Below are 17,095 nucleotides of genomic sequence, written 5' to 3'. Positions count from 1 at the left end.
GATGTATGTTTCCTTTTTTCTTTTGTATGACACATAAGAATCTGAGAGCCAAAGAGTCTAGATAATTATGCAGATATTATAAATTCTTTTTTCGATGCATTATATTTTTATGTGAAGGATTGGCATTCTGTACTAGAGTATTAAATCAAAACTTTAGAAAGAGGGAGGGTGTGGTATATAGGCCTGTAATCCTAAAACTTGCGAGGCGAGACAGAAGGAACACCATAAATTTGAGGTTTATTTTGAAAAGTTCAGACTAAATTGAGTTACAAAAGTAGAACATAGTAATGATAATAACAACAATAATAGACAGGCCACAGTAATACACATATACCCTTTTGTTTTATTAAGGCCTATGTTGCTGTCAGAAAGTTACAGTAGTTAAAGAGGTTTATTTTGATTTTTCTATTACATTGTCTAGGAAAGGGCTTGGAGTGATCAAGTGGCTGCTTTTCATGTCAACATTCAGGAGCAAATGTTAATGATGTAATAAAACTGTCTCCAACATACCACTTACATTTTTGTACAAGATTACAGAAACTCCTTTGTTGGCATTTCAATTCAGGAAAGGGTAGGAAAGAAGAATGCACACCGATCATTTTAAATCTTATTTTTCCCAATAGCTGTGGATATCCTTTATCCTCATGTCCTGCTGATTTGAACGGAAACACGTGGTCTTCAATGTCAGCAAACAATTGTGGCAGCTGTGTTGCAGGTGGCTGTTGCTAAGAGGGAAGCAGGAGAGAGTGTGGGATCCTAACACCACCGGCCTTCTCTGACACAGGGAGACAGTGGCAGTAGGAAGAGGGGTCTAAAGCCAGATGTGCTGATTGAGAATTCCTAGAGAAAGGGCTTTAAAGGAGGTTTTAAAGAAAGCTTCAAGATTTGAAACTGATGATGATTTCAGTAAAAGATATGAAAGCAAACACCCAAATATGGTGTTGTCCATGACTAAACTTACAAAGAAAAATCTATTTTATTTATTTATTTACTTATTTATTATTAATTTATTACTGTGTGGAAGTCAGAGAACAACTTTGGGTCCCAGGACTCAAACTCAGATGGTTAGGCTGTGTGACAGCTCTGCCCTTTGAGTCATCTTGTTGCCCAGGTGTATCTTACGGGAAACCAGCCTATGGGTCTAACAGAAAGTTTACTCAGTAATAAGCTGATTCTTGTAGGTCAGACCAAAGGACTCCAATCCCACCTTCCCAGCTGGAGACATTGATTGATTGATTTATAATTTGCTTAACCTTTCAGAGGCTCCTTCTTCTTATAGAAAATATGAGAAAATGATACTGCTTCTCAGTGTTCTGAAATTATGGAAATGACTTACTATTTGTAAGCACTGAATTACATTAACAGCTATCACTGCAGAAAAGAGAAAGCTTTTTCCCCCAGCAATCATTTCACTTGGAGTCACTGAAGGGGTGATGGGAGCTGATAAAACCTCCTGACATATTAGCCATAGACATGAGCATGGGCAAGAAGATCTCGAAAATATTCCAAAATAAGCAAGACACAAAATTCAATTTCCTCACTGGAGTGAGATCATAAGATTAAACACGGGGGAAAGGTACAATGTGGCTGAATGGAAGTATCTTTTAAATTTGTCTTATTAATACATTACTGGTATTTGTAGCAAATTACGGGTTGGTGGTTGAACACAGCTCCACGAATTCCCAGCATGAATCTTTTTACAAAGCTATTCCTGTAGCTTTTAGAAAGTTTGAGAGGCAGAAGAAGTAAAGTAGAAAACAAAAGTTGCTCACCCTTCTCCCACTCAGGGAACAGCGTGTAGTGTGTAGCTGCGGGCAGGCCTGCTTTTCATCCCGCCCTGCTCTCGGCCACTGCCTAGCTTAAAACCCAAAATAAGAACATACAAATTGTATTCTTTAAATACTGCCTGGCCCATTATTTCTAGCCTCTTATTGTCTAATTCTCACATCTTGCTTTAACCCATTTCTAATAATCTATGTAACACCACAAGTGGTGTCTTACCCAGAAAGATTCAGCATGTCTGTCCTGGTGGCTGGCTTCATCACAACTGGTTGTAGAGGCAGAGCAATTGTCTGAGCCATCTACCTCACTTCCTTCTTCCTGTTCTGTCTACTCCACCCACCTATTTTCTAAGCTATTAGGCCAAGCAGTTTTCTTTATTAATTAACCAATGAAATTAACAGATTGATAGAAGACCCGCCTCCATCATTTCCCCTTTTTCTGTTTAAACAAAAAGGAAAGGCTTTAACTTTAACATAGTAAAATTACATATAACAAAACAGTTATCATGCAAAAATTAGTTACAATATTTATATCTACTTTATCTTTTATCATAACAAAGGAAAACAACTATAACTATCTATCTATTCTTCTTCAGCTCCATCAAAGACTCCAGAAGGACACAATATTACCTAAGTAAATAAGAAATATGCAATTTCCAAACTCTAGAAATGATAGAGACATCTCCAAAGTTCTTTTGTATTGTTGGGGCATCTATCTTCGGCCTATAGGCCCACAGTATCCAGCAGACTTTCCCATGAAGCAGGAAATTTCAAAGACAGTTCAGTCACTATCTGCTGTGTCCTGCAGAATGTCTCACAGACTCTTTCATGAATCAGGAACCCAGAGAGATCATCTCACCTATAGGCAAGTTCAGCAGTCCTTTCTCTGAGGGTTCTCTGTGTCCAGTTTATGCAATAGTCCAGGCAAGAGCAATTTCTTGCCCAAATGGCTATCAAGTATCCTCTTCGATGCCCATCTTCCTCTTGAAGTAGCTGGTTCTGTCAGGAGCAGATGTGTCTCATTGTCATGAAAAGCCCTAAGTTATTAAAACATTTAAAATGCCATATTCTATAGTCTTTGAAAGATATGAAGAATGCATATTTAACTTAAATATATCTCTATATATCTAGAAAATCTAACTTACATGACTATAAGCTTGACTATTATTGATGATTATTCATTAACAACCTATATTTCCTAATTATACATTACATTCTTAAAAGAACTACACAATCACAATACCTTAATCAAGATCAGAAATACATATAACAAGATTGACCTTAAATTAATATCAGTAACCAAGATTCACAACAATCCAACTTATTTATATCTATATCATCTCCCCCTTTAAATGTAAAAGAACACTTATAAACAATATTTGGGAATATGGGCATAGTTATTTCTCTCCAAACTGCTTCCTGCTGAACGGGGACACGGTTAATCAGATCTTTCATGGTGTAACCTGTGTGCCAGGTTCATCTCAGTCATCAGTTGGGTGAAGTAATTTTCTGAAGGTGTTCACAGCAACCTTTCAGGAGGGCGTGGTCTATCATACCATATTGGGATAAAAGCAATCCACAGGGTCTCATCCTCTGTGAAAAAAAAGAATAATCTCTTTTCCAAAGTATCATATCCTTAGATCCAAATTCTGAAGTCAAGGTATTTTCAAAACATCTATCTTGGATTAGTTCAACAGCATTTATAAACAAATATCTTTTAGCAGCTGTTGCTTTTTCCTCAGCATTCAAACAATTCAAAGAGAGCATAATAGCATAGAGTATCAAGATTCTCTGTATATTTTCCATCTTTATGCAGCTTTACTTAACCTCTATTTCTTTTATTTTTACTTTTACTTTTTGAGACAGGTTCTCTGTATATCTTTGTCCTGGAATAACTTTGTAGACCAGGCTGTCCTTGAACTCAGAGGTCTACTTGCCTCAGCCTCCCCAGTGCAGGGATTAAAGGTGTGTGCTACAACACCTTGAACTCACAGAGATCTGTCTGTCTCTGCCTCCCAGGCATTGGGATTAAAGGTGTGTGCTACCACACCTTGAAGTCACAGAGGTCAATCTACCTCTGCCTCCCAAGTGTTGGGATTAAAGGAGTGTACCACCACAACAAACTACTTCCTTTTTTTTTCTTTTTTACTTTTAAGAACTTTAACCTTTAGCCTGCATATATTTTTAACACTTAGTAAACCATTTTGACGTTTTCTTCGACTTTGAATCTTTCTTTTACTGTATATCTCTCTTTTTTCTGACTACATGAGTCTTTAATTTACCAAACAATATCGGTAGGACTAAAGCTGTGACTTTGTTGTCTAGATCCAACCCATTCCTTAGCTTTCCAGCCTCTGGCAGAGGTACCGGCTGTAGCCATGTTTATCGCCACAACTCTGTGGCATTTCAAGGTCCCTGCCAGCAAGCAAGCTGCAGCATTCTGCTCACAGACCACACTCTGTTGGACTGCCTGCCTTAGTCAGAGTTTGCCCTGGCAGGACAGCCCAGAAAGCCGGCATTTTAAAACAGCACAACTTTTTTCCTGCTACAGCTGAAATCCGAAAAGCATGCAGTCAGCTTTTCATCAACACTTTTTAAGTGTTTTGTGGCAGGACCTCGTAATGAGCTGCAGGGTTTTGCAGCTAAAGCTGAGTCAGGAAGCCTCTCTTAGATGAGAGTGCTTTCTTACCTCTAGCAAGCAGAGCCAAACCTGAGAAATTGCTGCTACCAAGAAAACATGCTTTATCCTATTCTTTCCCAAGCTTCTCAGGCTTTCTGTGGATTCAGTTATCCACGTTGGCGCCATTCTGTAGTGAGGAGCAGACGGGCTGCGTTCCTGTTGCCCTGACTCCTACACGGCTAGCTTTACACGTGAAATATCAACACACAAATTGTATTGTTTTAAACACTGCCTGGCTCATTAGTTCCAGCCTCTTACTCACATCTTGACTAACCCATATCTAATAATCTGTGTAACACCACGAATGGTGTCTTACCAGGAAAGATTCAGCATGTCTGTCCTGGTGGCTGGCTTCATCGCATCTGGCTCCCTGAGGAAAGGCACGGTGGTTTGTGCCATAGAGGAGAGGCTGGGCAATTGTCTGAGCCATCTACCTCACTTCCTTCTTCCTGTTCTGTCTACTCCACCCACCTATTTTCTAACCTATTAGGCCAAGCAGTTTTCTTTATTAATTAACCAATGAAATCAACAGATTGATAGAAGACCTGCCTCCATAAACAGCGGTGATGTTTTTGTTATCCTTTTTATAAGTATGAATATGTACATGAAGTTAAATTTTCTTAAATGACTTTCAGAGGGGAAATTAATTGAGTTTCTTCTACATGGGCCCAGAAAAAAAAATCCTTAGACTGGAATTGTGTCTATATGCATGTATCTGTGTGCACATTTGGACCACCTTTGGCCAATGATAGCTAACTCCCAAACTGAATTAAACATGTTAGAGTCTCTTTTCTTTCTTTCAACTCCAGTATGGGCTTCATAGATAATAATTAGAACATAGCATCTCATGTCAAAGATGAACATAGCAGGATGTCTGGTGATTCTTAGACATTGGGGCTTATCACAGACCCTTGCCTGGATCTTCTGCAGCACCGGGGACCCTTGTCACAGAACATTCTCATCTGCAATATAAATATGACAGTTTGTTCAGTGCACAGAACTTAAGCAGGTTCATAGACTCCCTGGAGCCCATTTGTGGCCCTCAGGGACCCAGGGTCCCCTCCTCACTGCTAGAACATGCTTAAGCATCTTTTTCTAAGACATTCTTCTGAGGACCCAATAGGGGGTTCCTCTTATAAATGTGCTTGTGTTCTCAATTATGTTTTCCTTTTCTGTCCTATGATCGAGTAAGAGATACTGGGAGAAAAAACTCACCTATGGGCAGAGTCATGAATCAAAACCAGGATGGTGGCATAAATGCTTTTTGGTTTTGACAGCTTAGGAATTTTCTCAGGAATAACTTTTGGAGTACTCTTAAGAAGGAAGATTGGATCTTATAGACCGAAAGAATGTGTCATGATTTGGCTTAATGAAAGGAGTTTTTAAACCTTTTCTTGTGTTTGGATCTCTATTGTCTATCTGTGAAATGTGTACAGGGAGGCAGTGAGGAAGGTCTCCTGGCCAATTCTTTGCTATGCTGTGTGGAGGATACTGTCCACATTCAATAACAATCAATAGTAACTGTAGCCTGGCCTGGAGACTTGAGTCAGAAGCTGGGGTGGGCATGGGTCCATGATACTTTTCATTAATTTTATTTTGCTAGTTTTTCTTGTAACTTTAAGATTAAATTGAAAGCTCTATTGCTTATGAAAACAAATAACCACTGTCTCTTTTCCATTTTTTTTTTTTGAGAGGGAATATGTAATCCCAGGTGTTTTCTCTCTGTTAATGAGAAAAATGTCTTTTTGCTTCAGACTGAATGAGCAGAGGGGAACAGGAGATTTGCATGGTTAAATGACTGTGGGTTCTTCCTTGTGGAAGTAATATTCCCTTGTTGTCAATTACTTCTATACAGACATCTGGATGTTTACCCTAGAAGTGTGCAGATGTCAACTTGTTCTGTATCGAACTTGGAAATGTGGTGATAACTTGACTTTGATTTGAGTAAACATAAAATATCTAGCATTTAAAGTCAGAAGTTCACTGTGAGAGAGGGTTTAGACTGACATTTATTAAAAACAATAGTGTCTTGGAAAAGAAATTGGAACCATCCCTAAAGAAATAGACACTCAGAGAACGTAAACAAAGCCACAGTTATGCTGTCTTAAACCAATGGCCGTGTTTGATGATGGCGTTTATCTCCTCCTTGAACTTGCAGAAGCTGGTGCGGAGGACATTGATGTTCTTCCCAATGGTCTGGCTTTCTTTAGCGTGGTGAGTACCATCTTCTTGTCCCACACGCCGTCAGGGACAGACTGGGTCAATCATTTACGCCCATAGATTAGAAACCAATGTTAAATTCCTTACCTCCCAAAGTAAATCCTGAGAAAAAGACAGGTCCATCTGGGCTGAGAAGAGTCCTTAAGCTTTTCTGAGTGTAGAGTTGAAGAGTCCTTGCTAACTGACCAGTTGCCTTTGTCTCCATGTTGCACAGCCTGGTCTACAGAGTGAGTTTCAGAATGGTCGTGGCTACACAGAGAAACCCTGCCTTGAAAAAAATAAAAATAAAACCTATCTTTAAAGCAGAGAAACACTGGAGTAGTTGAAGGTATTCCTGTAGTTACAAACAGCTATCATGCTCTTGCAGGGCTGGTGCTGCTGGAGGCACATGCTGTTGAGAATCATAAGTGAAGGAAGAGGATTATTAACTGCTGACATGGGGTTGTTGTAAAGTCCTACACAGCTATACTTCATTCTGCTTATTGGGCCAGCCAGTTTGAAACTGGGCAATCATGGACAGATGTCAAAAATTAAGAGTTTCTTCTGATGTCCATTTTTGTGCATAACACAGGTCTTTGTGTTTTTATTGTGTCCTTTAATTTACATAGAATATAAGCACACTGCATTATAATCTGAGCACAATAATGAATTCACATATGGTTTATTATCACAGTATGGCTTCCTTTAAGAATAGGACTCTGCATTTTATAGTTAGCCAGATAACCCAGATAATCTCTGCAAGCTCGTAAAAGCTGTTAATACAATTCAATAGTCACTCAGTTAAAAGTTTCAAGTGAACTGAAAACAAGAGGAATCCCCAGAAATTAATAGCAAGCACCATTCTATTTTGAGGTGATGGTGGGGGGGTGTTTCAAGGCAGGCTTTCTCTGTGTAGCCCTAACTGTCTTGATACTCACTCTGTGGACCAGGATTGCCTCAAACTCACAGAGATCCACCTGCCTCTGCCTTCTGAACCCTGGAATTAACGATGTGCACTACCATTGTCCCTAGCAAGCACCACTCCTAACAGTAAAATGTGAACCATGTTCCCATTCATGTTCAAGAGGGTAGAAAACTGTTATACCCCCAAACTATTGCCAGTTACCGGGAACACCTAATGACTTAATACAAGAAAAAGAAATGTGAAGTGGACTGAAAATCCAAACATGGTCATGATTTTCAGATAATTTGAGCCTCTGGTTTTTTTAAATGACTCAGAGAGTCAACTAACAAGAATGTCAGTAATTGTAGAAGATTTGGGCTCAAAATGAATAAATAAAATGCCAAGTCTTTCCTTGTACTATACCAAAGACCAAGTCATTAACTGTGCTCCACCCAGACACAGGTACTCATGTGGTGATTAAGCGTTGGTGTGTTAGGTGGGGAACATTGGTACCAGAATACGTAAGAGCCATCAAAAGAAGAAACTAGAGAGTGCCCTAACAGACCAGTATAAAAGTGATGGTCCAGAACAGGGCAAGGGAGACACTATGGATTGATTGATTTGCCATGCTCCAGGTGCTGGGATCCAGCAGAAAATAGGAGAGAGTCCTGGTATACGTTTCTACCATTCTGGTCAAGACGAGAGAAAGAGATGGGGCAGTGAAGGATGACAGTTCTGCTGCATATGGCATCACGCCGTCATTTGGGATGGAGATGAGATTTGTCATGTTAAGGACATTGCCCAGAATTCAGGTAGATTAGAGTGCTAATCTAGCCCATCTGGTGAGAAGAGACTTGCTCACGGCAAGAACAGTACACACATCCTGAGAACTGGGTGCACAGACTGGGTGGAGGACAGTGGTAATCACCTCGGCTCCTGTATACTTCTCTCTGGCCCCATGCAATGCGACCTATCACGTAGTCTTACGTTAGCATTAATATGTAAGCATGCCGGTGACACTGGGAGGGGAATGGAGGAAAGTGAGCTAGGGTGAGGGGGGAAGATCAGCAGCGCCCGATACTGTACTTGGAGGCTGCCTCACTAGAAATGTGGCCTCTGGGACAGATGTAAATAAACTGAGGGGTGGAGCCCTGCTTCTTGGAAGAAAGTATTATCAGGCAGTGGGTCTGGGAGTAAACTCTGGGTGAGAACATGCTTGCTTGTTAATGAGGGTCAGGAAGCCTGGATGAGATGAGAGAAGGGCAAGGGCGGTCGGGAGGGTGAGATAGGCCTGCCACACAAGGATCAAGAAAGGATTCTAAGATCCTTTCTTGGAACCAGACTGAGGTGGGAAGCCTTAGCGTTTTGGTTGAAGGTGTGTCATAATCAGCCACAGTCTGGATGCAGAGGGAATATGGATGTCAGGAAAGTAAAGGCAGAGGCAAAAGAGCTGTTTTCCTGATTCTGAAATGTCAGTAGGGGTAGCCATGGAGAGCAGAGTGAACCACCAATCTCTGTGTGAGGGGTTGTCCTTTAAAGGTAAGGCCAACAGGTTACCTTTTTGTAACCTTTTATTTTCTGCTGACCTATGGTCTGCTCTGTTCAAACCTCCCCGCCTCCTGCAGAGAGCAGGCCTGGGCTGTGAGGGGTTTCACAGTTTGTATCTGCTCTCCTGACCTTCAGTTCTGCCAGGAATGGCTTAGTCCATCACCTGTTTTGTGGCTCTTCAGGAGAACTGATCTGAAGTATCTCTCCAAGCTCAACAAAATTTACCTGTTGTTCATCTCTCCAGCTCCCATTATCATTTATCCTTTGTTCTGTCTCCTTTGTGCTCCTAAGTGTCCACCCTACCCTTTTCTTTGTATTCGAAATCTAGGCCACTGACTTTAGCTAATGGTGCTGCTCGTCACCCATGTGTAGTCCACACCGGATTCAGGAAGGACCTCAGCCTTTTCGTTTCATTTTTTCTCCCACGGTCTCCAAAGGGTCTCAAGTTTCCTGGGCTCCACAGTTTTGCACCAGATAAGCCTGGAGGAATACTGATGATGGATCTCAAGGAAGAAAAACCCAGGGCACTGGAATTAAGAATCAGCTGGGGCTTCGATTTGGCTTCCTTTAACCCGCATGGTATTAGCACTTTCATAGATGATGGTAAGAGCTATGAGCTACCAAGGTGAAGAATCAGACACTGCTGCCCGGAGGCTGTGGAAGATAACTTTGAAGCACACACACATACCACATATGCACACACACCACAATACACACACACACACACACACACACCACACATATGTAATAACACACGCACGAAGGGGACAATGCTCTAATGCAACAAGCCCGTGTCTCCCTAACAGCCCCTTGTTCACAAGTCTCCTAAGCTGTCAGTACATTATGCTGCATTTTGAAATGTCTAGCAGTTAACAACCAAAAGAATGTTTAGATTTCCTGACCTTTTCATATATCTGTGACCACTGAATTAAAAAGAGCTGTATTTCCAATTGAGCCTCTGAACACATTATGCATGAATTCTGTATATAGAGTGGGGACCCCCTCCTTCTTAAAGGTCAGGAGACCAGTGATCAGAACTAATGCCAGGCCAATGTCAGAAGGACAGCAAGAAAAATGATCCGGTAGGGTACTGAACAGCTTGTGCCTTCAACCTTCCCATGCCCACGGTATTCAAGTGTCACTGCCTGCCCATGGGTCCTGTGTCTATGTCTTCTAAACTAACTAGTTCTGCTCCTTCCATCCTTTAGATGACACAGTTTATCTCTTTGTTGTGAACCACCCAGAATTCAAGAATACAGTGGAAATATTTAAATTTGAAGAAGAAGAAAATTCTCTATTGCATCTGAAGACAATTAAACATGAGCTCCTTCCAAGGTGCTGTCCTTTTGTCCTCCTCATCATTTGCCTGTTTATCTCTGCCCCCCCCCCGTGTGTGTGTGTGTGTGTGTGTGTGTGTGTGTGTAGACCAGAGGACAGCTTTGGGTGTCATTTCATAGGAGTTATGTGACTTGTTTTTGAGACAGTCTGTCATTGGCCTGGGGTTTACCTAGTAAGATAATCTGGGTGGCCAGGGAGCCCCAGGGATGCTGTTTCCACCCACCCACCCATCTGCAACTATAGGCATGTGCTACAACATCTATCTTTTCTCTGTGACTTGTGAGGATTGAGCTCATGTCCTCAAGCAAGCATGGCAGTCTGACCCTGTTATCTTCTCAGCCCCTATTGCTGACATTTCCATACACCCATTATTTTGGGTGATTTGTTTTTGTAAGGGCTTGCCTACACTAGCTAATACACAATATAGAGTCTAACATATGATATCTTATATGTAGTTCGGGAGTTTATAAATGTTGATGTGTATTAAGAAGGTTAAGCATTTCCCAACTGAAATCCAAAGTCTGGGATGCTCTGTGGTTTGACTCTTTTTGAGCCATGAGGCTACAGGCAGAAATTCCACAGCATGACATTTTCTTTCATATATATATATATATATATATATATATATATATACACACACACACACACACACATATATTAGGTATATATATTACGTATATACGTATATCACACACACACACACACACACACACACACACACACACACACACACATATATATATATATTACAAAAGCATTGTGTGGTTCCCCGTACAAGACCCGGACAGTATCAGGCAGTTAGCATTCTAGCCTGGAAGGTAATAGATTCAAGAGGCCTCAGCCCTTGCTGAGAATCTATCGGCAGTTAGTCACTGGGGAGGGAGGGTGCTTTTTACTTCAGGAGTGTGACCACTAATAGACTGACCATGCTCCAGTGGATGGTCCCACACTCCTGGCATACAGACAGCACTAATTGGCCTCAGTGGATTTTAAAAAATAAAATAAATAAGAGAACATATATTTTGGGAGAGAGACATTGTGGGGATTAAGGTCCAAGAAGGAGATAGTAAGCATTGATATAATCAACATAAATTGTAAAAATATATGCAATTCTCAAAGAAAGAATCTAATATAGAATGTTGAAGGGGAGGGGAGAGGAAAGAAGGGGAGCAGAGAAAAATGTACAGCTCAATAAAATCAATAGAAAGATGATAAAAGAAACTAATATATATACAATATTGTAAAATTAAGGTCTATGTGAAATGTAAATGAATTTCACGTTTAGACTTGGGTGTCATCCACAAGAGAGATCTCATTATGCCTGCAAATATCAAAAAATCAGAAACACTTCTAGTCTCCCATGGATTTTAGATAAAGGCCACTCAACATCTCTGTCTCAGTCTCTCTCCCTACCTCTCTGTCTCTGTCGTGCGTGTGTGCGTGCATGCGTGTGTGTGTGTGTGTGTGTGTGTGTGTGCATGTATGTTTCCATGTAGATAAGGGAAAGTATAGCTGATGCCACCTTTTATAATAATTAGTGTTCCGAATGAACTCCCTGGAGAAATGATGAAACTCCAGACTTCAGGTGACTCTCTTCAAGCCCAGTTTGAGAAGAGAAGACACCCTGCCACTTTTCATGCCTGTCCCCCTCATCTCAAAGCCTGTCCTTCCACGGAGTAGTAGCTTGTCTCAAGTGGGACTCACATGCTTTCTACAAAGCACACGGAGGGGGTTCGTGGTTGCTGTGGGCTGATGCCCCTGCAGAATTGACTGTCCAAGTTGGAAGAGACCAGCACTCTCAAAATGACACGGATGGAGCGTGCGAAGGAAGGGGACCCGTGGACCCTCCTGCTCAGCTTACACGAGACTCCTGATTTAAACTGGACAGATATTTCTTAATCTTTACTTCCCTTTCTAGGTTATAAGCATGTAACATCCAGCCATTCTTCCCAAAACTCACATCATATAAACAGGAGTATAATTACTAGTCAGGTGGGGTCTAAATTGTGGAGCTTTTTCAGAAAGGAAAAAAAAAAAAAAGAAAAGAAACCTTCCTGTAGCTCTGTATTTTTCATTTGACAGAGAAGAAAACAGCTTTTTCAGAAATTTTTGCATAAGATAATTGGAATTTCAATTTAATGACGCCCATGCCTAACTGGTTGGAAACGGTAATTGTTTTTAGCATATCAATCTCCCTCTTGAAGCACCATTCTCTGACTATTTCATCATCTGTCCCTCTGCGAGTGTTTATTGAATGTCTGTTCATTGCCGGCTTGGCAGCTTTGCGAGGCAGGTAGAAATTGAACAGTCAACCTTAGTTTGACTAATGACTAAGCAAGGGGCCTCAGGAAAATCCAGCAGCGGAATAAATGAGGGTGGGATAAATGTGACTGACAGGCTAATGACAGTCAGGGCCTGTCCAGCTCCACACCTGAGCAGTTCTGTCTTCATAGGCAGCTGTTAAAACTGTAATGTTCATGTCAGAAAACATGCTTTTAGCCGGGCATGATGGCACACACCTGTAATACTAGGACTGGGGTGGCTGAGGAAATGAGGAATCCAAGGTTGTTTTAAGCTACACTGCCTGACCTACCAGGAAAGAATACTTTTTTCCTTCCTTCCTTCCTTCCTTCCTTCCTTCCTTCCTTCCTTCCTTCCTTCCTTCCTTCCTACCTTTCTTCCTTCTTTCCTTCCTTCCGTCCTTGCTTCCTTCCTTCCTCTCCCCCTCCCCTCCCCCTCCTCACCTTCCTCCCCTCCTCCTCCTCACCTTCCTCCCCCTCCTCCTCACCTTCCTCCCCCTCCTCCTCACCTTCCTCCCCCTCCTCCTCCTCTTCCTCCCCCTCCTCCCCCTCCTCCTCCCCTTCCTCCCCCTCCTCCTCCTCTTCCTCCTCCCCTCCTCCACTTCCTCCTCCCCTCCTCCACTTCCTCCTCCCCCTCCTCATCTTCCTCCCTTTCCTCTTCTTCCTCCTCCTCCTCGTCCTCTTCGTCCTCGTCCTCTTCCTCCTCCTTCTTTTTTTGAAATAGAGTCTCAGTGTGTGTGATCCTGAGCTTGACTCAAGTTCCTTTTTCTTCTACTTCTCAAGTTCTGGGATTACATGTGTGCCCCTGCACCTGGCTAGATATTTTTCCTTCTACAAAGCATCCTGCCATTACTGCCAAAGGGCTTGTCCTCTCGTTGCTGTGTACTGTATGGTATTGCTCCCTTGTCATCACCACGGCACATTGCCTGTGGCTCTGGATCACATCCACTGCATCATCGTCATGTGATTGTAGCTTCCCCTTTCTTAGGAAACCCCCCCCCCCCCCCGTGTGAAGCTTGTGGACTGCCCTCCAATCTGTGTCTCTGGTTTCCTCCTCCATGCTGGTTTTCCCTTTCAGTGTGAATGATATCATAGCGGTTGGGCCAGCCCACTTCTACGCCACCAATGACCACTATTTCTCGGATCCTTTCTTGAAGTATTTGGAGACATACTTGAACCTACGCTGGGCAAGTGTTGTTTACTACAGTCCCGATGAAGTCAAACTGGTGGCAGAAGGATTCGATTCAGCCAATGGGATCAATATTTCACCAGACAAAAAGTACAGTTCCTTCCGTAGTATCTTCACTTCTCCTAAATAAATTGTCCTGATAAACAAATTAGGTTACAATATAGCCTTTTTAATTTTATATGCAGCAATATAGATTTCATATTAAATAATACTATAAGAGAATGACTTAATGTTTTAAATAGAAGACAAAAGGAAAATTTTCAGGTTTTAAAACTCCTTCAAAACAAATTTTTTAATTAATTAATTAGTGTCATTCTACTGACTATATTATTCTATCATAAAACAATTCTAAACTGGTTTAGCCATTTTCTTGTTGATGGATACTTGCTTTTTCTTATACAACCAATTTTTTTGTTATTTCAGTGGCAAATATTGAGAAATATGTATTCAATTAATATGTTTTCTTACAAACCTCTTGAAAACTAATTTAATACCCCATGATTGCTATAGCACCACTAAACTGAATTTGAAAGCCTTTTTTCTTTTAAAAAGAAAAACAAAAGTTGACCTTTATGAAGCATTTCTCTTGCGCATCCCGATGAACCCTCAGCAGGTTTCAGAAAGGAAGGACTTTCTCCTTCCTGCTGTATTAAGACATCTCTGTTAGCAGGAAGTGTTAACCAGTGTCTTTTCTAAACAGGTATGTCTACGTTGCTGACATACTAGCTCATGAAATCCATGTTTTGGAAAAACAACCTAATATGAACTTAACTCAACTAAAGGTAAGTATTTAGTTTTCTGTGTAGACGTTAATTGATTGTTCTGTGTGCTATTCTAGCTGGGCTAACTGTAACAACATCACACTGAAACACAGCATGTGTATGGACAGGGAAGCCATCTATGTTTTTCAATATTCCCTCCCTCCAACAAGACAAATCTGTTGGCAGCTGTCACTAGGACAGACAGTGGTTGCAGCCAGCAGTGAATTGAGTGATATTGGCATCAGGTTTAGGACTGTCCCATGAGGTATTGACAATATCTAATGAATCCCAATAAGACTTTTCACAGTTGAAAGAAATAGTTGAGTTTTCAAATGAAGATTTATGTGCATTCAGTTTTTTTCAATAATAAATGAAGGTAGAGATTGATTTTTCCCACCATTATTATTTTCAATAAACACATATTTTAGGTTGATTAAGAATTTCCGGTCTTGCTTTGATAGTTGTCCTTAAGCTAACTGATCATTATGTATCTTTTAAAACAAAAGTTCATTATTTTTATTATTTGGACAGATGGACTATTACCCTAGAGAAGATGAAGAATGGCTTTAAGCCAGTTCATTAAATTTACTTTAAGTGATATCAGTGTTAGAAGGGCAGGAGCAGGGAGACGTGTTTAATGCCCCCACATCCATAGAAACAGGAAAGGTTAGCTCTAAATAATTTAATCAGGTTGCTTGCATCAATTAGATATTGACATTATTACTTTTTAAGGTTCTGCAGTTGGACACGCTGGTGGACAATTTATCTATTGATCCTTCCTCGGGTGACATCTGGGTTGGCTGTCACCCTAATGGCCAGAAGCTCTTCGTGTATGACCCGAACCGTCCTCCATCGTCAGAGGTTTTTACATTTTGAGTTTTTCAACCTTAATTATTCAAGTCCTCTGAACTAATAATGCAATAAACTGTCACCAGGATGATTTGTTAGTTCTTTTAAACCAATAATACAATAAACCTGGGAGGTAGTTTTGTAATTGCTTTAAGCCAATAATTGGCAGAATGTTACATTGTTCAAATGCTTTGAGAAAAGTAATCTTTTGATGAATTAAATTATGGTGGAAACTAGTCAAAAGTCATTTTTGTAAAGATACAGGTTCTGCTCATGTGGTATACTGGCAGTTTTAAAAATATCTGGTTTATTGTTAACTCGCCACATGACTTGAGCTTTGTGGAAGTAGTGCCAAAGCGAGCACAGTGGTTGGCGCCTATTTCCATCAATGCTGAATTGCTCTAATGACACAAAATCCTGTGTTGGCATGGCATGACTAGGTGCTTTAAAAAGTCCTTTCTTTGGAGGCAGGAGAAAGTACATTAATTTAAGCATTAAGGAGATTGGTCACTGCTGTTTGCAGCAGTGTGCCTTCTTAATCATGTGTCTTTGGGGAAGACAAGGGATTATTGGTGTTTGAGTGGCATGGCTGTGTGAGGTTCTTTATTAATACTTTGTATCTCCTGCGTAGGTTCTCCGCATCCAGAACATTCTATCCGAGAAGCCATCTGTGTCTACAGTGTATATCAACAATGGATCTGTCCTCCAGGGAAGTTCTGTGGCAACCATATATGATAGAAAACTTCTTGTAGGCACTTTATACCAGAGAGCCTTGTACTGTGAACTCTAAATTGTAATTTTGACATGCAAGTGCAATAAGTTGTAGCAAAACAATCTTTTGATGAACTGCTAATTCTGAGGGAATTTAATCATCAGTACCAACCTGGGAATATACCACATACGTAGTTCATTTTAATAAGGAAAGGCCCCCAATTCTGATGCACTTTTGGCATCAAAAGAAAATGATTGTTGTTATTTTGTTTGTTTGTTTTTGTTTTTTTTTTGTTTGTTTTGTTTTTCGAGACAGGGTTTCTCTGTAGCTTTGGAGCCTGTCCTGGAACTAGCTCTTGTAGACCAGGCTGGTCTCGAACTCACAGAGATCTGCCTGCCTTTTTTATTAATATTGTTGTATTTTTTTAAATGCCAATACAAGAAAAAAGCTGCTTTTGAATAAAGTGAATGTGTTTTGCACAGAGGGACTTTACTTCCCACCCCATAGGAGCCCACTGGAACAGGATGAGTTGTAAAGTCAGTGACCTCGGTCCCCCTGCTGGGACCGTTGTGCACGCTCAGGACTACTGATAGATAACATTGTGATGATCTATACTTACAGCTTTGTTTACTGGCTTACAATTTAGAATTCTAGTAAAGACTAACCAAAATCCGGGTTTTGTTTCTGTTTAATTCCTGAAGTCGACTCGCAGGAGAACAGGAAGGAAGTGACTTTTAAGGGATTTGGGTGGACAGAGTGGCCATATTAATTTCTTACAAAAGCTAAATGTAAATGAGCTTTTCTATGGAAAAAAAATAAAATAAATCAACTGAA

The 17,095-nt window shown here is 40.8% G+C and overlaps 1 protein-coding gene across 2 annotated transcripts in view; it reads left to right on the top strand.

Moving 5' to 3' along the window:
• Pon2 (paraoxonase 2) overlaps window positions 1-17,095 on the top strand; it is a 33,692-nt gene extending 16,597 nt beyond the window's left edge. Inside the window, exons 3-9 of one of the 2 annotated variants that reach the window (XM_038318477.2) lie at window positions 6,620-6,675; window positions 9,550-9,715; window positions 10,321-10,447; window positions 13,829-14,029; window positions 14,640-14,721; window positions 15,433-15,561; window positions 16,181-17,095. In XM_038318477.2, the coding sequence (XP_038174405.1) occupies window positions 6,620-6,675; window positions 9,550-9,715; window positions 10,321-10,447; window positions 13,829-14,029; window positions 14,640-14,721; window positions 15,433-15,561; window positions 16,181-16,339 (920 nt within the window). In that variant the 3' untranslated portion in view covers window positions 16,340-17,095. Of the gene's footprint in view, window positions 1-6,619; window positions 6,676-9,440; window positions 9,716-10,320; window positions 10,448-13,828; window positions 14,030-14,639; window positions 14,722-15,432; window positions 15,562-16,180 lie in introns of both variants that reach the window. The other variant, XM_038318478.2, reaches the window with a different exon arrangement.

Source organism: Arvicola amphibius, chromosome 2 (assembly GCF_903992535.2).
Source record: "Arvicola amphibius chromosome 2, mArvAmp1.2, whole genome shotgun sequence".
Classification (NCBI taxonomy): Eukaryota; Metazoa; Chordata; class Mammalia; order Rodentia; family Cricetidae; genus Arvicola; species Arvicola amphibius.
The sequence above is the reverse complement of the archived record's forward strand: the minus strand, read 5'-3'. Positions and strand labels throughout refer to the sequence as shown.